An 18094-nucleotide genomic window follows, 5' to 3' on the forward strand; every position below is an offset into this window, starting at 1 on the left:
TTTGCAACTTGAACGCTGAAGCTGCTTACAAGACATGATTTCGCCCTTTTGGTCTCCAAAACCACCTGTAGGGCAAGCAGCCCCGCCCTATGCTGATTGTACTGTTTGGGAAATTGTACTCTTTGTATCCTTGATAAATAACACTTCCTGTACTGTAACTGTTTGATTTAAAAAAAGATTTTTAAAAAAGCATTTTGTAAAGGCCTGGGGTGGGAAGCAGGGGAGGCCTAGAAGAGATCAATGGGGGTGGGGGAGAGGGAGGAAGGGGACATGTTCCAGGTATAATACGTTCAACAATAAAGATTAAAAAAGAGAGAGAGAGAGAAAAAAACAAACCTTCGTTCTGCAGGCCTGGGCTGAACCTAGGATGCTGATAAATGCTTAATCATATGTGAATTACCCATTGTTCTCATCTCATAAACACCACTTGCTTGACCACTGAGTCAGCTGACCATTGCACCTACCAATCTGAAAACGAACGATAAGTTTGAGATCTTGTTTCTCCTACCAAACCATCTCTTTAGCTCCTTGCAACTTTGCCTTTAAAAACTTTACCTCCCACTCCAGAAAGTGTCTTCAGTTCATACTGAGGGCTACATCCTTGATTTGCAGATCATATATGAATAAAACTCTCTTTTAATTTCTTCTGTAATTTTGTTAACAGTAGATAGATTAACCATATGTTTTGTTTTTTATGTATATTTTTTATTGTTGATAGCATTACAGATGCCTCCCTTTTATACCACCCCTTTATTCCCCTCCTCTTCGCCCCTCCCCTCCCCACCAGGTCTTCACCATCCTATTGCCAGAGTCCATGGGTGATGCATATCTACCTATCTATCTCTATCTCTATCATCTCTATCTCTATCTCTATCTCTATCTCTATCTCTATCTCTATCTATCATCTATCTATCTATCTATCTATCTATCTATCTATCTATCTATCTCTATCTATGTATATAAGCCTAAGCCACCGCTGGTAGGTATGACACACACTGACCACTAGGGGGAAGATGCTCAACACAGGAGCTGCTGAGGAACAGCAACTTTGCAGAGTGCCTGCTCACACTCCAGGACCCCTCCGGGGATGTCGGACTGCTGGTTTTGGCCTGATACCCACAGGCCAGGCGGAGGGACCCCACCTGCCAAAGGAACCCCGCTCACTCTGCAGATGCCCGTAGAGCCCTGGTACCACCTCAGGTGCAGCTGGCCAGGGAGGGACCTCGGGAGGTTGCCTCCAGGGCGTGTCCGGACTGTCTTGCTCAGTCCTACCCCACTGGCCACCTAATTAATTTCTTTTCAATGTGCATGAATCTGTGCACCAGGCCTCTAGTAGGTATGTAAGTTCTTTGGTTTATCTCTTCTCATCCTCCCACCCCCACATCAACAATGTGTATTGTTGATGAGTAAAGATTCAACACAGTACATGGGGGACATAAATGGGGATGGAAAGAGACTTTGCTTTGGGCAATGGGTCTATGATGCAATGTGCAGATGATATTTTGTTGAGTTGTACACTTGAAATCTGTATGGTTTTGTAAACTAATGTCACCCCAATAAATTCAATTATAAAAAGATTCAACCTAGTAAATTTAAAGATCCAATTGACTTTAATGAATGAATAAAGTCAATTACTAGGCAAGCATCCCACCTAGTAAGTAGAGGTGTTCTGAGAAGCTGTATAAAATGGGAGGTTTTTAAGAGCAGAACTAGGTGGGACAAGAGAGTTATTAGCAAAAAAAAGAGAGAGGATTGTTTCAGGCAAGGTCACTTCCTTTGGGGGGAAGGGTGGCAAGGGTCTTGTCACGCAGATTACCTCACCAGAGTTGATCAGAAAGTTCCAGAATGATTGCTTCAAGTCTCATTCCTGTGAGCGACTGAAACTGCAGTTGTCTTAGTTGGCTGTCCTGGGGCAGTGACTCTGAAGCAGAATTTTTGGACTGGAACCCAGATTCTTTGTCTGCAAGAGTCGAAGAACGAATCCACAGACAAGGTGGTATAACAAAGGTGGAGATTTATTGAAGAACAAGTACAGACTCCCATGTGGGGAGGGGGAAAGGGTCCCACTGAGTTCCTTTTCCCTATGGCTTATAAAGGCTGCATATCCTGGTGCCTTGATATCCCCTTTGATTGGTCACTATTCCCTTAGACTAGTAACTCCTGAACTCAAAGGTTGAACCTCACATGGGTTTCCCCCACCTCCTTCCTTATTGTTTTCCTATTCCCTTTGGGCTTTCTTCTTCTCCTTCTGGATGAAGGGCTTTCTTCTCTTTATTTTGTAAACATAGACCTTTTGCTGTTCCCAGCTCCCTCATTCTATGGAAATGTACCTGTTGCAGCTTTTCAGCTTCCCTATTCTATGGAAATATACCTTCTGCTGCTCTGCAGCCCTGTGTTTCCTCCATGGTCCCCTTTATTTCTAAAATTTCCTAATCCTGTTCTATTTTACCCCTAAAACTCCCATTTCAACTCCACCAGGGGCTGCTGTTTCTTTTTAAAAAAAGTACTTAGAATCTTAAAATATTCATATCTCACATTAAAATATCTACTTCAGCCTGGCTGGCGTGCAGTTGAGCATCAACCTATGAACCAGAAAGTCACGGTTTCATTCCCAATCAGGGAACATGCCTGGGTTCTGGGATCTATCTCCAGAAGGAGGCAGTCAATCAATGATTCTCTCTCATCATTGATGTTTCTATCTCTCTCTTCCTCTCCCTTCCTCTCTGAAATATATAAAAATATTTTTAAAAATCTACTTCATAGTAGTAAAAATACCCCTATTATATACTTAGAAATAAACTTAATAAAAAGGTGGAAATCTAGCCCTGGCCGGTTTGGCTCAGTGGATAGAGCGTCAGCCTGTGGACTGAAGGGTCCCAGGTTCTATACCAGTCAAGGGCACATGCCTGGGTTGTGGGCTTGATCCCCAGTGTGGGACGTGTAAGAGGCAGCCAGTCAATGATTCTCTCTCTTCCTCTCCCTTCTTCACTGAAATCAATAAAAATATATTTTTAAAAAAGGTGGAAATCTAGTGAAGGTGAGGGGAGGGGAGGGATGGCTGGGTGGAGGTGGACAAAGGTAGGGGAATGGGGGACATCTGTAATAATATCAACAATAAAAATAATAATAAAAACAAAATAAAAGAAATGCATTGGGGAAAAAAGGTGGAAACTCTCTTTTTAAAAGCCTATAAAACTCTTCCCTAGAAATAATACTTGAATAAATGGACAGACCATACCATGTCCTTATCTGGAAGGATCGAATATTGTAAAGCTGTCAATTATTCTCAAATTATCTATAAATTTCATGCATTCTCAATAAAATTCCCTTGGTAGAAGATTTTAATCAGAAAAATGAGTCTATAGTTAAAAAGGTAGAGAAAACATGTGAGACTAGTCAAATTCATATGGGAGGAAAGATAGTGGTGATGAGATTTTGAGGTTGGGATGTGAATCGAATAGTTCCAGAATGAAATGTGAATATTTGCTCTAAAGCCCCAGTGGCTGAAGCACTGTGGTACCAACACAGAAAGGGGCAACAGAATATAAAGTTCAGAAACAGACACAAGTATATAAAAACATTTCATGTTTGACAAAAGGAAGTACTTCAAATGACTGGGAATAGTTGTGGGACACAAGCTCAAGAGTTATAAACACAATGTTGTATTCCTTGTCACATCATGTGCTAAAATGAATTTTGGGTGTCAAAAATGTAAAGCATAAAATGGAAAAATGAAATCAGAAAATAAACAGTAGAAAATATATATGAAAAATATATAAATAAAATATATAAATCTTCTGCTTACTAAACAGAGGATGCCTTAGTAAGCCAAATTTTGGAGTCTTTATTACACTAGTGGTCTCAGAGGAATTGTTTCTAGTATCTGAGCAAAATAACATGGAGAAAACTTTCCCTTTATACCTTCCCAGCTTCTTTGTCTCCCAAATATGGAATGGGGCTTCCAGACCTTTCGCAGGCTTTGCAAAAAACCCTATGTGCTGGGATGGGGCAGTGCGACTATATCTCAAGGCCTGGCCTGGCGTCAGTATTGATAACTCCATCTGGGGGTTGTATTGTTCATGATTTATGGCCTTTCTAAAATGGGAGTAGTACTTAAGTAAACTGGTCTTGCAGGACCAGATAAGTGAGCCCATTTTCCTTGTTATGCAAGCAAGCGTGTTTACAGACGCCAAGAATACCAGAGTTAATTCACAGAACAAAGGACCATTTTAGTAGAAACTTTCAAACAGTAGTTTTTACAACATAGAGGTAATTACTGGAATAAGGTGGCCGATGCTTCATATATAGTTGCAATGGGGAAAATAATTTCAAGTGTCACAGCAAAGACAGAAGTCATAAAGTAAAATATTTCGGTGCTTGGTTACATAAAATAAAACAGTGAGGATGTCAAAAACAGCATTAGTATTAATGAGACACAATCACACAGAAGGAAAACCTTTGCAGTATAAATGAAAAAGAGATAACACTTGCATTAACACAAGAAAAGCTCAGTCTTCTTACAATCAAAGAAATGCAAACCAAAACAGCCATAGAAATAGTGATTCACATTGTAAAGTTTTTTTAAAGATGATAATAGCTAAGGTTGGTTGGGGTTAGGCAACTGTTCAATCTGTCTAGCTGATAATTTGTTAAAATTCATAAAAGTGTTGAAAATATATACATGCATCTGATCCATTCAAGGAAATAGCTATGCAAAGACATATCAAAACTTTGCCTTTAATAGTGAAAATCTGGGAACAACCTAAAGGTTCCACATGGAGGGGCTGATTAAGGAAATGTTGATGCAGTTATAAAATGATGCAAACACACAAACAAGGAAGCAGGTGCATTTATTTAATATGGAATTGAAGAAAGGCAAGGCTGGGATGGGAGGAGGCGTGGGAGAACAGGAGGGTTCTGGGGTGTGGAGAAGGGGGGAAGAACACAACGCCAAAAATCAGACACAGGGTGAAGAAATGGGAGCCCAGTGTTTGCTGGGAGGCCGAGACCCAGGCTGATATTTCCTCACTTCCCAAGTTTGCTAATGAGTCTGCTAAGGACGCTATTAAAACCACTCATCACTAATTGGCCTCCTACACTCTCCTCTCTAAGGTCTAGTTCCTTTCTGTCTAAAGGATCAAAAAGAAAGCAATATTTCCCCCTGGCGTCCCTTCCCTCTGGCCTTATTAGCAGAGATGCCAAAGTCAGTCAGCAAATCCCCAGTCCCCCAAGCCCCGGCCGATTATCCTGAACTCACGTTTGGAAGCTAATTAGAGGATTCTGTTTGTGGAACTTGCGAGGACTTCATGCCCCAATCCTGGGCCTGGCTGTTTCTGTGGGAACCTCCATTAGAAGGGTTTCCGGAGGCATGTGCCTCCTGGGGCCCTGCAGAGCTGGGGAAATTAGCAAAGTTTATCACATAGCAGCCTCTTGTCTAACAGACCAAAAGTTACTGAAGTGTTTGGGGGCCCAAGAGATTAATTATGGCGGAGGGGTGGGGCAGCAGCCTCTACAGATCTGAGTCCTTCCCTGGCTAATGGTAAGGAAAGTGAGGGCCAGTGTGATTCAAAGGGCATAATGCTGGCTGGAAGACTGGAGTTTTGGGTGGGTGGGTGGGTGGGGTGTAAATTAATGTTTTGGTCCTTATTAGAGAGAGAGCACAAACTCCAGAATATGCCAAATCTTACTTGAAATCCAACATAATTTTAGCATTTTTTACATTATACTTGTCAACTCAATCATTCTGCATTTCAATTCATTTAATCCTCAGAATAATCATTTGAAATATGATGATTCCCATTTTAGAGATGAGAAAACTGAACTCACGGAGAGGAAATGACCTGCCCAGCCAGTGTCACACAGCTAGCCAGTAGCAGTGGTAGCCCACAAGCCAGGCCTGCCAGCTCTTCAGTCGAATGCCATCTTCACTTGACCACAGCTGCTTTAATGCATGGGCTTCTCAGCTCGCTGCCTGGCACATAGGAGATGCTTGATTCATATTTACTTTTCCTTATATCCTGGCGTAGACAACTACCTGTAAATACCAAATAAAGGTTTAGACTTTTAAGGCCTTGCTACTATTTCCTCAGATCCTACAAACACAAACTCTGAAAACAAGGGTAGATATTTTCTGGCTGAGTCCGAGTTTCCTTCCCAAGCTCACTTCTTTCAATTTATTATTATTCCCTTCCAGGCCTTCACATCTCGGCCTGGGTCACTGCTACCACGTCCGATCTGGGCATCCCTCCAGTTGCCGAAGCCCAAGAGCTCACTTTTTTCTCATCAGAGATCCACTGTGCGTGAATTGTTCCTGGTTTTAAACCTGTTCGCAACCTTATTTACCTGTCCATATAATTGCCCATGATCCATTATTTCCCTCCAGCCTTCTGCATCCTGTGTGTTGAGTATTAACTATGTAATTGGTGAATGAAAAAAAAGCTCAAGATACATGCAAGGGACCAATTTTATGGATAAAGGAATTAATGCTTAGAGAGAACGTTCATGTAGGCTTAAGTAGACGAGACTGGTTAGAACCCAGGTCTCCAGATGTCCTGTCCAAGGCCCTCTTCACTCAACGGTACTGCATTTCTACTTTCAGAGTTTCTTTTCTGAGACTCATTGCCTCCAGAGTCAGTATTGCTCTGTTAGTTTAGAATTCTTAGGTGATTTATTAGAGACAGGCAGGCAGGGAGGCAAAAATACGGGGCTAGGACTCAGCCCTTGGAGGCTGTCCTAGCTACTAACGCTATAGACTTTGAAAAATCATTGAGCCTCTCTGTAGCTCTGCTTTTTTTAACTGCAAAGTGAAGATGATAAAAGCTGGCCTTCTTACTGTCTAATCCTGGCCCTGGTTGTGGGTGGCACTCGGCTGTGCAGTTGGAATATTCAAATGAGAACATAGATGTCAAAGTGCTTTGTAAATACTAATGGGATAATAAGAGAAACTGTACTTTAGTTATAAGTATCTTCAGTCATAAGAGTGCCTTTTTCTGTGCTGAACACGTGTAAGCCTGCAGCCGGTAGAATGGATGTGGGGGTAGGAGGCATTGTTGAGATGTGTATGAGGGCATCTCCAACTAGACGTATGCAGATGACTGTTGAACTTGACAGATGGAGCCAGGTCTTCGGCTTTGGCTTCAGGCAGCCTTAAGGGTTCCATGCCTCCCTCCTCAAGCAATTAATAAGCCTGTTGGGTAAGGCCCCTCTTCTTAGACTTCCAACTTCTTGGCTGGGAAGTGCCTGAAATGGTTCTCAGAAAAGTTATAGAAATGGTTCAAAAGCACATGAAACCTCTGGATTGCCTTAGTTTCAACCGTTTGGGAAAATCTTGATTTCCAGTATTTATTCATTGGTAAATTCCAAAAAGTATCTCCCTCTATTTTTCTTTTCTTAATAGTCTCCTCCCTTTAGTAATCACCTATACATACATATTAAACAGAATGTCCAATATGAACCAGTGCATTTTCCACTAAAAATAAAAACAAAACTTACTATTCTGAATGTTTTTTCTCATGACACACAGAAGGAAGGGGTGTCTGAATGCCTTCTCATTCAGGGGGCCTCTTTCCTGTCAGCACCCTCTTCAGGGTACCCTGCACATCAGGGTTCTGGAGGCTGTAGATGACTGGGTGCAGCATTGGGCTGAGAATAGTATTGAGGATCCCCATCCCCTATTCCTTGTCTAAGGCTGAGACTGAGCCCAGATGCGTGTCACTGAAGAAGCTGTTTCCATAAAAGACACAGACCACGGTGAGGTGGGAGCCACATGTGGAGAAGGCCTTCTTCCTCCCCTCAGCTGAGTGGATTCTCAGACAGCAGCTGAGACGTGGGCATAGGACACTGAGATGAGGATCATGGGGATCACACCATGAAGATACCCCTCCCCCCCAAAAAGGCAGTTGCCTTTTGAGGTGAATGCTGGAGCAAGAGAGCTGGAAAAGGGGTAGGAAGTCACAGTAGAAGTGGTTGACTACGTTAGGGCCGCAGAAGTCAAGCATGGGCACAGCCACTGTGTGTGTCAGAGCATTGGTGAAGGGGATGGTGCAGCAAATGCCCACCAGGGCACCCTGGGCTTCACAGCTCATGCGGGTGCTATAGATGAGGGTTGGCAGATGGCCAGGTAATGGTCATAGGCCATGGCTGTCAAGAGATGACAGTCCACACTGGCCAGGAGGTGGAAAAAGAAGAGCTGTGAAATGCAGGATGCATAGGGAACTCTGCATTGGTGGGCCAGGGGACATGCCAGCATTGGGGGAATGGTGACAGTGATGCACCCAATGTCCAGCAGAGACAGGCTCCCCAGGAAGTAGGACATGGGAACGTAGAGTTTGGGTTCCACAGAGATGGCAGCCAGAATGCTGACATTGCCCCTGACTGTGACTACATAGGCAAAGAGGAAGACAGCAGAAAGGATGGGTTGCTTCTGTTGGGCCAAGAAGGATGAACTCAATGACACGTGTCCTGTTCCCCCAGGCACCTGGCTCCATAGGCCGCTGCTGAGAGAGGCAGTGGGAGGCGACTTGAACCTGCCAAAGTGGGCGAGAGGCACACAGTGGAACTTAATTTGTGTCTACTGAATGCTGAGATTATGTGCCCTGAGCACCTACCAATCAGAATAGATACCAGCCTAGAGTTTAAGACAGTGATGGCGAACCTTTTGAGCTCGGCGTGTCAGCATTTTGAAAAACTCTAACTTAACTCTGGTGCCGTGTCACATATAGAAATTTTTTTGATATTTGCAACCATAGTAAAACAAAGATTTATATTTTTGATATTTATTTTATATATTTAAATGCCATTTAACAAAGAAAAATCAACCAAAAAAATGAGTTCGTGTGTCACCTCTGACACGCGTGTCATGGGTTCGCCATCACTGGTTTAGGAGGCTCCTGGAGGCCCCTACCATGCCAGACATTGAAGAATAAAGATATAAAATCTTTAAAATAATCTATGAAATATCTTCATGATCTTCTAGGAGTTCCATCACTCACTTTTAAAGAAGTCCAAAAACGTATTAGCCATAAGAAATTTGCCCTCATAAAAATTTAAAACCTCTACTCATCATAGGACAACACTTTTTAAGTGGAAAGAAAATGACAAATTAGAAGAGATTTGCAGTACATATAGCTCTCATGGAGTATCCAAAATATATCAGAAATGTCTACAACTAGTAAGAACAATGCAAGAAACCCAGTAGAAAATAGACAAAAGATATGAACAAGGATTTCACAGAAGAGGAAACACAAATGTTCCAGCTCTGCTACATTCTAGATGTACAACATCAGAGGAGTTACTAAATCTCTCTGAGCCTCGTTTCCTCCTCTGCAAAGTGGGGCAAACAATGAAACTACATCAAAGAGTTATTGGGAGGATTAAGTGAGATCCTGCACTAAAATACAATAAATATAAGTGATCACTATTATTATTAATTTGTTGATTCCCTACCAAGTACTGTAAACATGTTTTAGTTTAATTTTCAGACCAACCCTGTGTGGTCAGAGATATTGTTCTCATTTCACAGATAAGAAAACTGAAGTCCAGAGGAGTTTAACATCTGGTCCTAAGTCACACATTAATAATTGAACTATACATCATGCCCAGCTTTTCTTATCACACCAAGCTGCCCTGGCAAAGTATGAGAAGTTGGGGTCCTGCAACTAAGGAAATTCAAGGTCTACATGTATTTGGTGAGCAGTAACTGTTTCATCAAGGAGCACAACAGTGAGGGAGGGCTAGATACCTCAGTATATTCTGTTCATTAATCTCATCACTAGGACCCTCAACTTCTAAGGGCCTAGACTAGGAAGTCAGAATGGGGGATGACATCTCTGAGGACCTCATGGTCCCTTCCGGCACACCCAGTTTTTCCACTGTCACTTCCAGAATCATTATGAGATATCCCCCCCCCCCAACCCCACCCAAGAAGGAATTCTAGTGGCCCCCACTAACAAGGCCCTAATGGGGAAGACATTGCATTCTTTTTTTTGCAATACATTTTTTATTGATTTTTTACAGAGAGGAAGGGAGAGGGATAGAGAGTTAGAAACATCGATGAGAGAGAAACATCGATCAGCTGCCTCCTGCACGTGTCCTACTGGGGATGTGCCCGAAACCCAGGTACATGCTCCTGACCGGAATCGAACCTGGGACCCCTCAGTCCACAGGCCGACGCTCTATCCACTGAGCCAAACTGGTGCTGGCGACATTGCATTCTTGACGACTCATTAGGAAACTTTGTGGAGAAGGCTTCTTTTCTTATGCCTCCTCTCATCTCCAGATCAAGTAAGCTTTGGGGTGGGCTGCTCTCTGCTCAGAGCCCTTCTCTGGGCCAAGAATCTGGTAGAGCAAAGCACTCAGTCTGGACTGTGGTCGAGTCTCAGTTCCACCATTAGCTCCAAGGGTGACTTTGAGAATATGGATGAACTTTGCACTGTCCTTGTGCGATAAATGAGATTAATAACACTTCCTAGTCACCCTCATGAAACCAATATGAGAGGTGGAGTAAAGCTGGATGTGAAGCCCTTTGGAGAAAATCAAAAGCACCACCAAGTTGTGAAGCATCGTTACTGGGTTCATTAAGGGCTGGGTTGTTTCTAGGTCTGTGGCTTCCCCAACCCCCAACTTTTCCTGGGAGGGCTAAGGCTTTCACTCATTTTCTTACATATGGCCCTTCCTAGCTTCCTGCGGCTCAGGCCCGCACAGTGCCTCACCCTCTTCCTTTCCCTGCACCAGAAACCTCTCTGACTCTGTACCTGCAACAAGGTGAGTCAACTCCAGGGCCCTTCTTCAGCTCCCTAATAATAACGAAGGAACTTGAGTTGTTACCAAGTGAGTCAGTGAGTCAAACCTATTTCACAGGATTCAGTAGGGGGAAACGGTCTTGCTCAGAGTAACACATCAAGTGAGGAAAAGAGCCGGGACCCTTCCATGCCTGACCACTTTGCCAATGCCTCTCATTCTTGGATGAAGTCTGCTTTCTGTTTTTATCAGAGTACTAGAGGCCTGGTGCACAAAAATTTGTGCACTCGGGGCGGGGGGTCCCTCAGCCTGGCCTATGCCCTCTCGCTGTCTGGGACCTCTCGGGGGATGACCACCTGCTGGCTTAGGCCCGCTCCCCAGGGGATTGGGCCTAAGCTGGCAATCAGACATACCTCTGGCAGCCCGAGAGTCATTGGGGGATGTCCACTTGCCAGCAGGGAGCAGGCCTAAGCTGCAGTCTGACATCCTTAGAGCTGCTGAGGAGGCGGGAGAGGCTCCCACCACCACCGCTGTACTGGCAGCCGGCAGCCTGGTTTGTGGCTGAGCAGAACACCCCCTGTGGGAGTGCACTGACCACCAGGGGGCAGCTCCTGCATTGAGCGTCTGCCCCCTGGTGGTCAGTGTGTGTCATAGTGACCAGTCATTCCCAGTTGTTCTGCTGTTGGGGTCAGTTTGCATATTACCCTTTTATTATATAGGATGAGGACATTTATCAGATTCAACCTTCCTGCTGGACCCATTTCTCAGGTAGCAATTGTGGGCCACACCCTACATCAGGAGCCCTGATTGATTCTTCACCATCAAAAGTATAAAGGATTTAGCTGGAATGTCAGATCAGGCAGCCTCAGCTCCTTCTGGACATCTGAATGGTAATCTACGATAGCCTCTTCAGTTAAGTTCACCAAGGTGATTTGTTTAAGATGGACTTCTTAGATGATAGACCAGTGGTCACCCCAGAATCTTGGTGGTAACCCTAGAATCTTGTTAGAAGTGTTATCTCTACAGAGTGAGGTTATATTGTATTTCTGTTATATTGTATTTCCTCTTCTTGCCTGGCCTTATTTATTTATTCATAGAGGCTATCCCTTCCTAGCTGCCAAATTCTTTTGGGCTGTTTTCAAGAAAAGACAGATGTCAGTGGATGGATTGTTTGAACTGCTGTCTGAATTATTCCTGATGCCCCATCTAGACAAAGGCAGTGGAAAGTCCTACAGAAGTACTTCTGGCCTTTTATTCAGACTTACACCTCCCTTAAATCATACCACTTCTTCAAAGTCTTGCGTAAATGCCAGCTCATCCAGAAAGCCTTTCCTAACTGATAGCCCAATCTGATACCCCCTTTCACTGAAAACTTGTTTGTCTTATGGTCTTAGTTGCCAAGTTCATCCACTTATTTATTTCAGAAATATTGAGCACTTACTGTATGCAAAGTGTGATGGTGAGCATTGAGGATGCAGAGCTGGGTCAGGCATAAGTCTGTCCTGAAACCACTTAGAGTGGGTACAGCAGTAATGGGGTGCTCTAGAGAGGTTAGCAGATATAAGCACTATGAAGTATACAAGTAAAGTGTTGCAGGAGTTTAGGGAGATGAGTTTGATAAGGAGAAGGATCAGGTCAACTTTTATAGAAGAGAAACACTTTTAGTTGAATCTTCAAGGATTTGAGCACTTGTGGTTAGTGAGTGAACATTCCAGATAAAATGAACCGTTTGAGCAAAGATAGGGAGGTATGAAATGAAAGAGTGTGAAACCTTATAACTCAAGTTAGAGTGGATTTGGGGGGGGGGCAATTGGAAGGCAGTTTAATTATGCTTTAATTATTTGATATGTGTGGGAGATGTTTGGCTCCCATTGATATGTCAATGCAGGTAGTATTTATTGAACGAGTTTAGATCTAGATCTATAATTAGACCCAGAGGGTGACACAACAAGAATAATGGATTTCAGAGATTTTAGGAGACACAGCATCAGATTTCTCTCTCATTCACATGGAATCCTCTATGCAGGATCCCCTAAAACTGACAGTCACACAACATGGGGACCTAACATGGTTTCTGGAGGCTTCCACCACCTATCCCAGCATGTCTGCAGTGGCTGCTCTGCCTTGTTTGCATATGTAAAGCAAACCTTTATAGAAAAGAGGATGTCTGTAGGGTCTGTTGGCCAAGAGAGCAGCGAGTGGAAGACAGCCAGAGGAATGGTGTGGTTTCTAGGGACTGTCCAGATAGAACAAGAGGATATTCATGGCAAGGACTTTGCAAGATACTCTAAACTTCTATAATTTGTCATTGTTTTTATGCACTATAAATAATTTTCAGAAAAACTGGTAACATGGGAAAGACTCAGGTGCTATTTTGAGAAGAAAGCAAGAAAGTGATGATTATGATGGTGAAGGGGTGGTTGCAAAGGCATGGGTGGGAGAGACTGTGGCCTACCTTCAACAGTGGAAGTGCATGGGATACAGCATTGAAGAGGCATGAAAAGCAGGCTGGTGTCCTTTGGGCCAGCGGTCGGCAACTGGTGGTCTGCTGACCACTGGTGGTCTGTGAGGTCCGAAAGGTTGGTGACCACTGCTTTGGGCAATCTTTGGAGAAAACAGAAAGCAGAGGGCTGGGAGGCAGGCTGTTGGTGCCTGAGAAGTGCCTTTAGGAACCTGTGGTTCTGTGGCATTTGGTGGCAGATTTAGAAAAACTGAATCAGACAGACGTATCAGAGGAAAGGTTCTCACAGGATGGGTGAGGGAGGAGAGTCCCAGAGTTAACTGGGAAGCAGAATGAAGTGAGACAGGTGCCGATTGTAACTGTCACCTACCTATCGAAAGAGCCTGCTTGTTCACAAGCTAGTTGGGACAGGTCTGTATGCGAACAAGAGAGCCTGAGTTTGCAAGGCACAGCCACAGTGTGTGGGAACAGGTTTCTCAGGCAGAAGACTGGTCCAGAGCAGCTCCAGAGAGCATTGCAGAAGAACGTGGTAACTACCAGGAGTGACCTTGGGGACTTGGTTGGAAGCAGCCATCTTGGGATGGTCCGACCAGTAGACACATTTCTGGTGTCCTCATACAATCCTTTCTCTGGTGGCTTCACAGTTGTTTGGGTTTTAGTAAGCATACAGCAGGATGGCCCAGCAACAGGTACTTAAAAAAAAAAAAAAGAGGACCAGACATTTGGCCTGGCCAGTGTGGCTCAGTGGTGAGCATCAACCTATGAACTAGGAGGTCATGGTATGATTCCTGGTCATGGCACATGCCCAGGATTGCAGCGGGCTCAGTTCCCAGTGGGGAGAGTGCAGGAGGCAGCTGATCAATGATTTTCTCTCATCATTGATGTTTCTTTCTCTCTCTCCCTCCCCCTTCCTTGCTGAAATCAATGAAATATATATATATATATATATATATATATATATATATATATATATATATATATATATATATATATATGAAAACCAGACATTTGATAAGTATATTTGATATTTATTCTAATCCAAACAAATCTAACCCCAAAATGCTTCACCATAGTTTCCTCATTAGTATAAAGAGGGAGCAGATACTCTCCAAGATACCAACCAACCAGGTCCTTCTTTGACTCAATGATATTATATACATCATGGTATACTGAATATAACTAAATGTACTAATAAAAACATTATAGAGGTTATTGTAAAAATATTTAGCAAGCACCAGACTGCTACCGTGTACCAGTGGATTCTGGCTGCATATTATCCATAGTGGGTCCCACCGTGACTCAGGGCCTATGTTATTGATGGGAAACTGACATTGCATCTTGGATTTGTTATTTCTCAATATTTAGGAACTTATTTTCATTATTCCTATCTCATGATGAACACAGTTGCAGATATCACAGCTTTTAATTATTATTATTATCTATGATGCTTTTAATTACACTTTTTAAAAATTTACCTTTACTGTTGAAAATATTACAGATGTCCCCACCCTCCTCAATGGCTCCCTTCACCTGCTCCCGAACCCTCCCCAGGTTTTCCCCACACTATTTTCTGTCTGTGGGTTATGCTTATATACAGATAAGTTCATTGACTAATCTCACCCCACCTCTCCCTTTTCCCTCTGAAATACGTCAGTCTGTGGCATGCTTCAATGCCTCTGGTCTTTTTGTTAATCAGTTTATTTTGTTCATTACATTCTACATATAAGTGAGATCATGTGATATTTGTCTTTCTCTGACTGGCTTATTTTGCTTAGCATAATAGTCTCCAGGTCCATCCACGCTGTCTCAAAGGATAAGAGATCCTGTTACAGCTGCATAGTATTCCATTGTGTAAATGTACCACAGTTTTTAAATCATTTCATTTACTGATGGGCACTTGGGCTGTTTCTAGATCTTAGCTATTGTAAATAATGTTGCTATGAACATAGCAGTGCATATATATTTTTCTGATTGGTGTTCCTGACTTCTAAAAATCCTAAGTATTTCCAGGTACTAATAATATTTTTTTAAAGGAAGTACAGTGGAGCAAATGTTATTCCTTCATAGAGCAGTGAGGCAAATTTGAATCCATATAGCAGTCTAAACCTTTACTTAATCTGCTGGCTAGCAGCACCTTGAACTTTCTGGAAACATAACAGAGAGGAGCTACTGAGTTCCTATTGCCAGCCTTTGAAGATCTTTGTAATCCGGAAAATACAGAACATTAAAAATATATGCTTATTATTATAAAAGTACTCAGGTTCATTCTAGATCATTTGAAAGAAAAAAAAAAGAATTAAAAAAAAATCTCTCATATTCCTACTGGGTCATTTTTCTAGGAACCCGAATATATAATTCAGGTATAAGCTATTTCGTGCTTTAACTTTCATTTTATATGATGAAAGTTATCTTACAGTTTGGACTTTTGTGTTTTATAGCTGACCCTTGTTGGCATATAAGGTACCTATTGACTTGTATATAATTTTAAAAATTTAACTTGCTAATCCTATATGATAAAAGGCTAATATGCAAATCGACCAAACAGCAGAAAGACGGGTCACCATGATGTGCAATGACCACCAGGGGGCAGACGCTCAATGCAGGAGCTGCCCCCAGCTTGCAGGCCCCAGGCCAGCCAAGGTGGGTGCCAGCGGGGGCCCCCAAATCACCCTGCTGTTTGCCCCGCAGAGGAAGGCGACCTTTGGCGGTGGTGGTGGTGGTGGGGGGCCAGTGAGCAGCTGCGTGCCAACCATGAGCTGGCTTCTGGCTGAGCAGTGCTCCCGCTGTGGGAGCGCACTGACCACCAGGGGGAAGCTCCGGCATTGAGCATCTGCCCCTGGTGGTCAGTGTGTGTCATAGTGATGGTCGTACTGGTGGTTCGGTCGTAATGGTTGCTTAGGCTTTTATATATATAGATTATCAATGAGAATAGTGTAATTCCTTTTTTTGGCTGTTAGTATTAAGATTTGCTAACTTTAAAAAATGAGTTGAAAAGCTTCCATTTTTTCTAAGTAAGAAAAGTTTGTTGCATGATAATTTTATTTATATTGATAATTTAACATAATTTGTATAAGAAATATGTGAGCCTGGAGCCTACATGTGGAAATACATTATTGACAATATATTTTCCCCTTGTAACTAGTTTATGTGGTGTGGGGACTGTCCTTGAATTGATTGTTAAAATTTAGGAGTAGGTAGTATTCCATTATTATTTGATTTATTTTTTGTCTGTGGTTATATCACCTTTCAATCCCTAGTTTTGTGTATTTTTACATTTTTATTGATTAGATACTTTCTAGGTATTTATTTCTTTGTGCAATTTTTTTAAAAGGACTTATAATCAATTCTTTAATTCCTTTTTATTTTACCATCTGTTAATTTCTACTTTTCCCATTATTTCCCCCCCCAAATCTCATATAGGTTGTTGATGGGAGGACCTCATTTCTTGAATCTAGGGAACAAAGGAAATAATAATTTATATATCTTTCATGAGGTCCTGGGGGTGGGGTGCCCCAGGCACCAGGTAACTCACCTAGAAGCTGGGTAAAGACTGAAGTGAAGATAGCAAGAGGGTTAATAAGTGAGGCGCAGCCTACAGGTTGGGAAAATAACCACTAAGACACTTGAGAATTTACTAAATTGGGAAGCCTCATCCCTTCCACTATGAGATGTCTTCTTACAGGGACCCATGGAAGCAGAATCTGGGGCCAATGGGACAGCCGTCACTGAATTCATCCTGCTGGGCTTGGTGGACACACTGGCGTTCCTACCACTTGTCTTTGTGCTCTTCCTCTTTGCCTACCTGCTCACAGTTGGGGGCAACCTCAGCATCCTGGCTGCCATCTTGGTGGAGCCCAAACTCCACACCCCCATGTACTTCTTCCTGGGGAACCTATCAGTGCTGGATGTTGGGTGCATCACAGTCACTGTTCCCTCAATGTTGAGTCGCCTCTTGTCCCACAAGCGTGCAGTTCCCTATGGAGCCTGCCTCACACAGGTTTTCTTCTTCCATCTCCTGGTTGGTGTGGACTGCTTCCTATTGACAGCCATGGCCTATGACCGGTTCCTGGCCATCTGCCGGCCCCTCACCTACAGCGCCCGCATGAGCCAGATGGTTCAGAAGATCCTGGTGGCTGTGTCCTGGGCTTGTGCCTTCACCAATGCACTGACCCACACTGTGGCCATATCCACACTCAACTTCTGTGGTCCCAATGTGATCAATCACTTCTACTGTGACCTGCCACAGCTTTTCCAGCTCTCTTGCTCCAGCACCCAACTCAATGAGCTGCTGCTTTTTGGTCTGGGTATCCTCATGGCCGGCGCACCTGTGGTTCTTATTGTCACCTCCTACATCCACGTGGCAGCTGCAGTCTTGCGAATCCGCTCAGTGGAGGGCAGGAAGAAGGCCTTCTCCACATGTGGCTCCCACCTCACTGTGGTTGGCATCTTCTATGGGACAGGCATCTTCAGCTACATGCGTCTGGGTTCAGTGGAGGCTTCAGACAAGGACAAGGGGATTGGCATCCTCAACACTGTCATCAGCCCTATGCTGAACCCACTCATCTACAGCCTCCGGAACCCTGATGTGCAGGGTGCCCTGCGCAAAGTGCTCATGGGGAAGCGAGCCCCTGCATGAGAGGTGTCTCAGGAGGGTAGAATCACAGCACCTGGTCCTTCCCTTTCATAGATCCTTGAGCCAGATGACTTGATAAGAGTGAGACTTCTTGTTCCCCAAGAGGCTCTCCCTGATAAAGGGTGTGCAGGTTCTGTAGACCAGAATCCTTGGCTCATTGCCATTTTGACCTAGCTACCCTTTTCACTCCAGATGTGCTTCCCTGCCATGTGAGGACACAGTGGGAAGGTGGCTTTCTGCAACCCAGGAAGCTCTGTATCTTG

General features: G+C 43.5%; 1 protein-coding gene and 1 pseudogene across 1 annotated transcript; one reads left to right on the forward strand and one right to left on the reverse strand.

The window, feature by feature from the left end:
* Positions 1-7547: 7547 nt before the first annotated feature.
* LOC132218473 (olfactory receptor 3A10-like) lies at positions 7548-8498 on the reverse strand (annotated as a pseudogene).
* Positions 8499-16874: 8376 nt separating this feature from the next.
* Positions 16875-17834, forward strand: LOC132217790 (olfactory receptor 3A1-like). Its single transcript, XM_059668237.1, has one exon. The coding sequence runs from the start codon at positions 16887-16889 to the stop codon at positions 17832-17834; it is 948 nt and encodes a 315-aa protein (XP_059524220.1). The 5' UTR covers positions 16875-16886.
* The last annotated feature ends 260 nt before the right edge of the window (positions 17835-18094 follow it).

Source organism: Myotis daubentonii, chromosome 16 (genome assembly GCF_963259705.1).
Source record: "Myotis daubentonii chromosome 16, mMyoDau2.1, whole genome shotgun sequence".
NCBI classification, from domain to species: Eukaryota; Metazoa; Chordata; class Mammalia; order Chiroptera; family Vespertilionidae; genus Myotis; species Myotis daubentonii.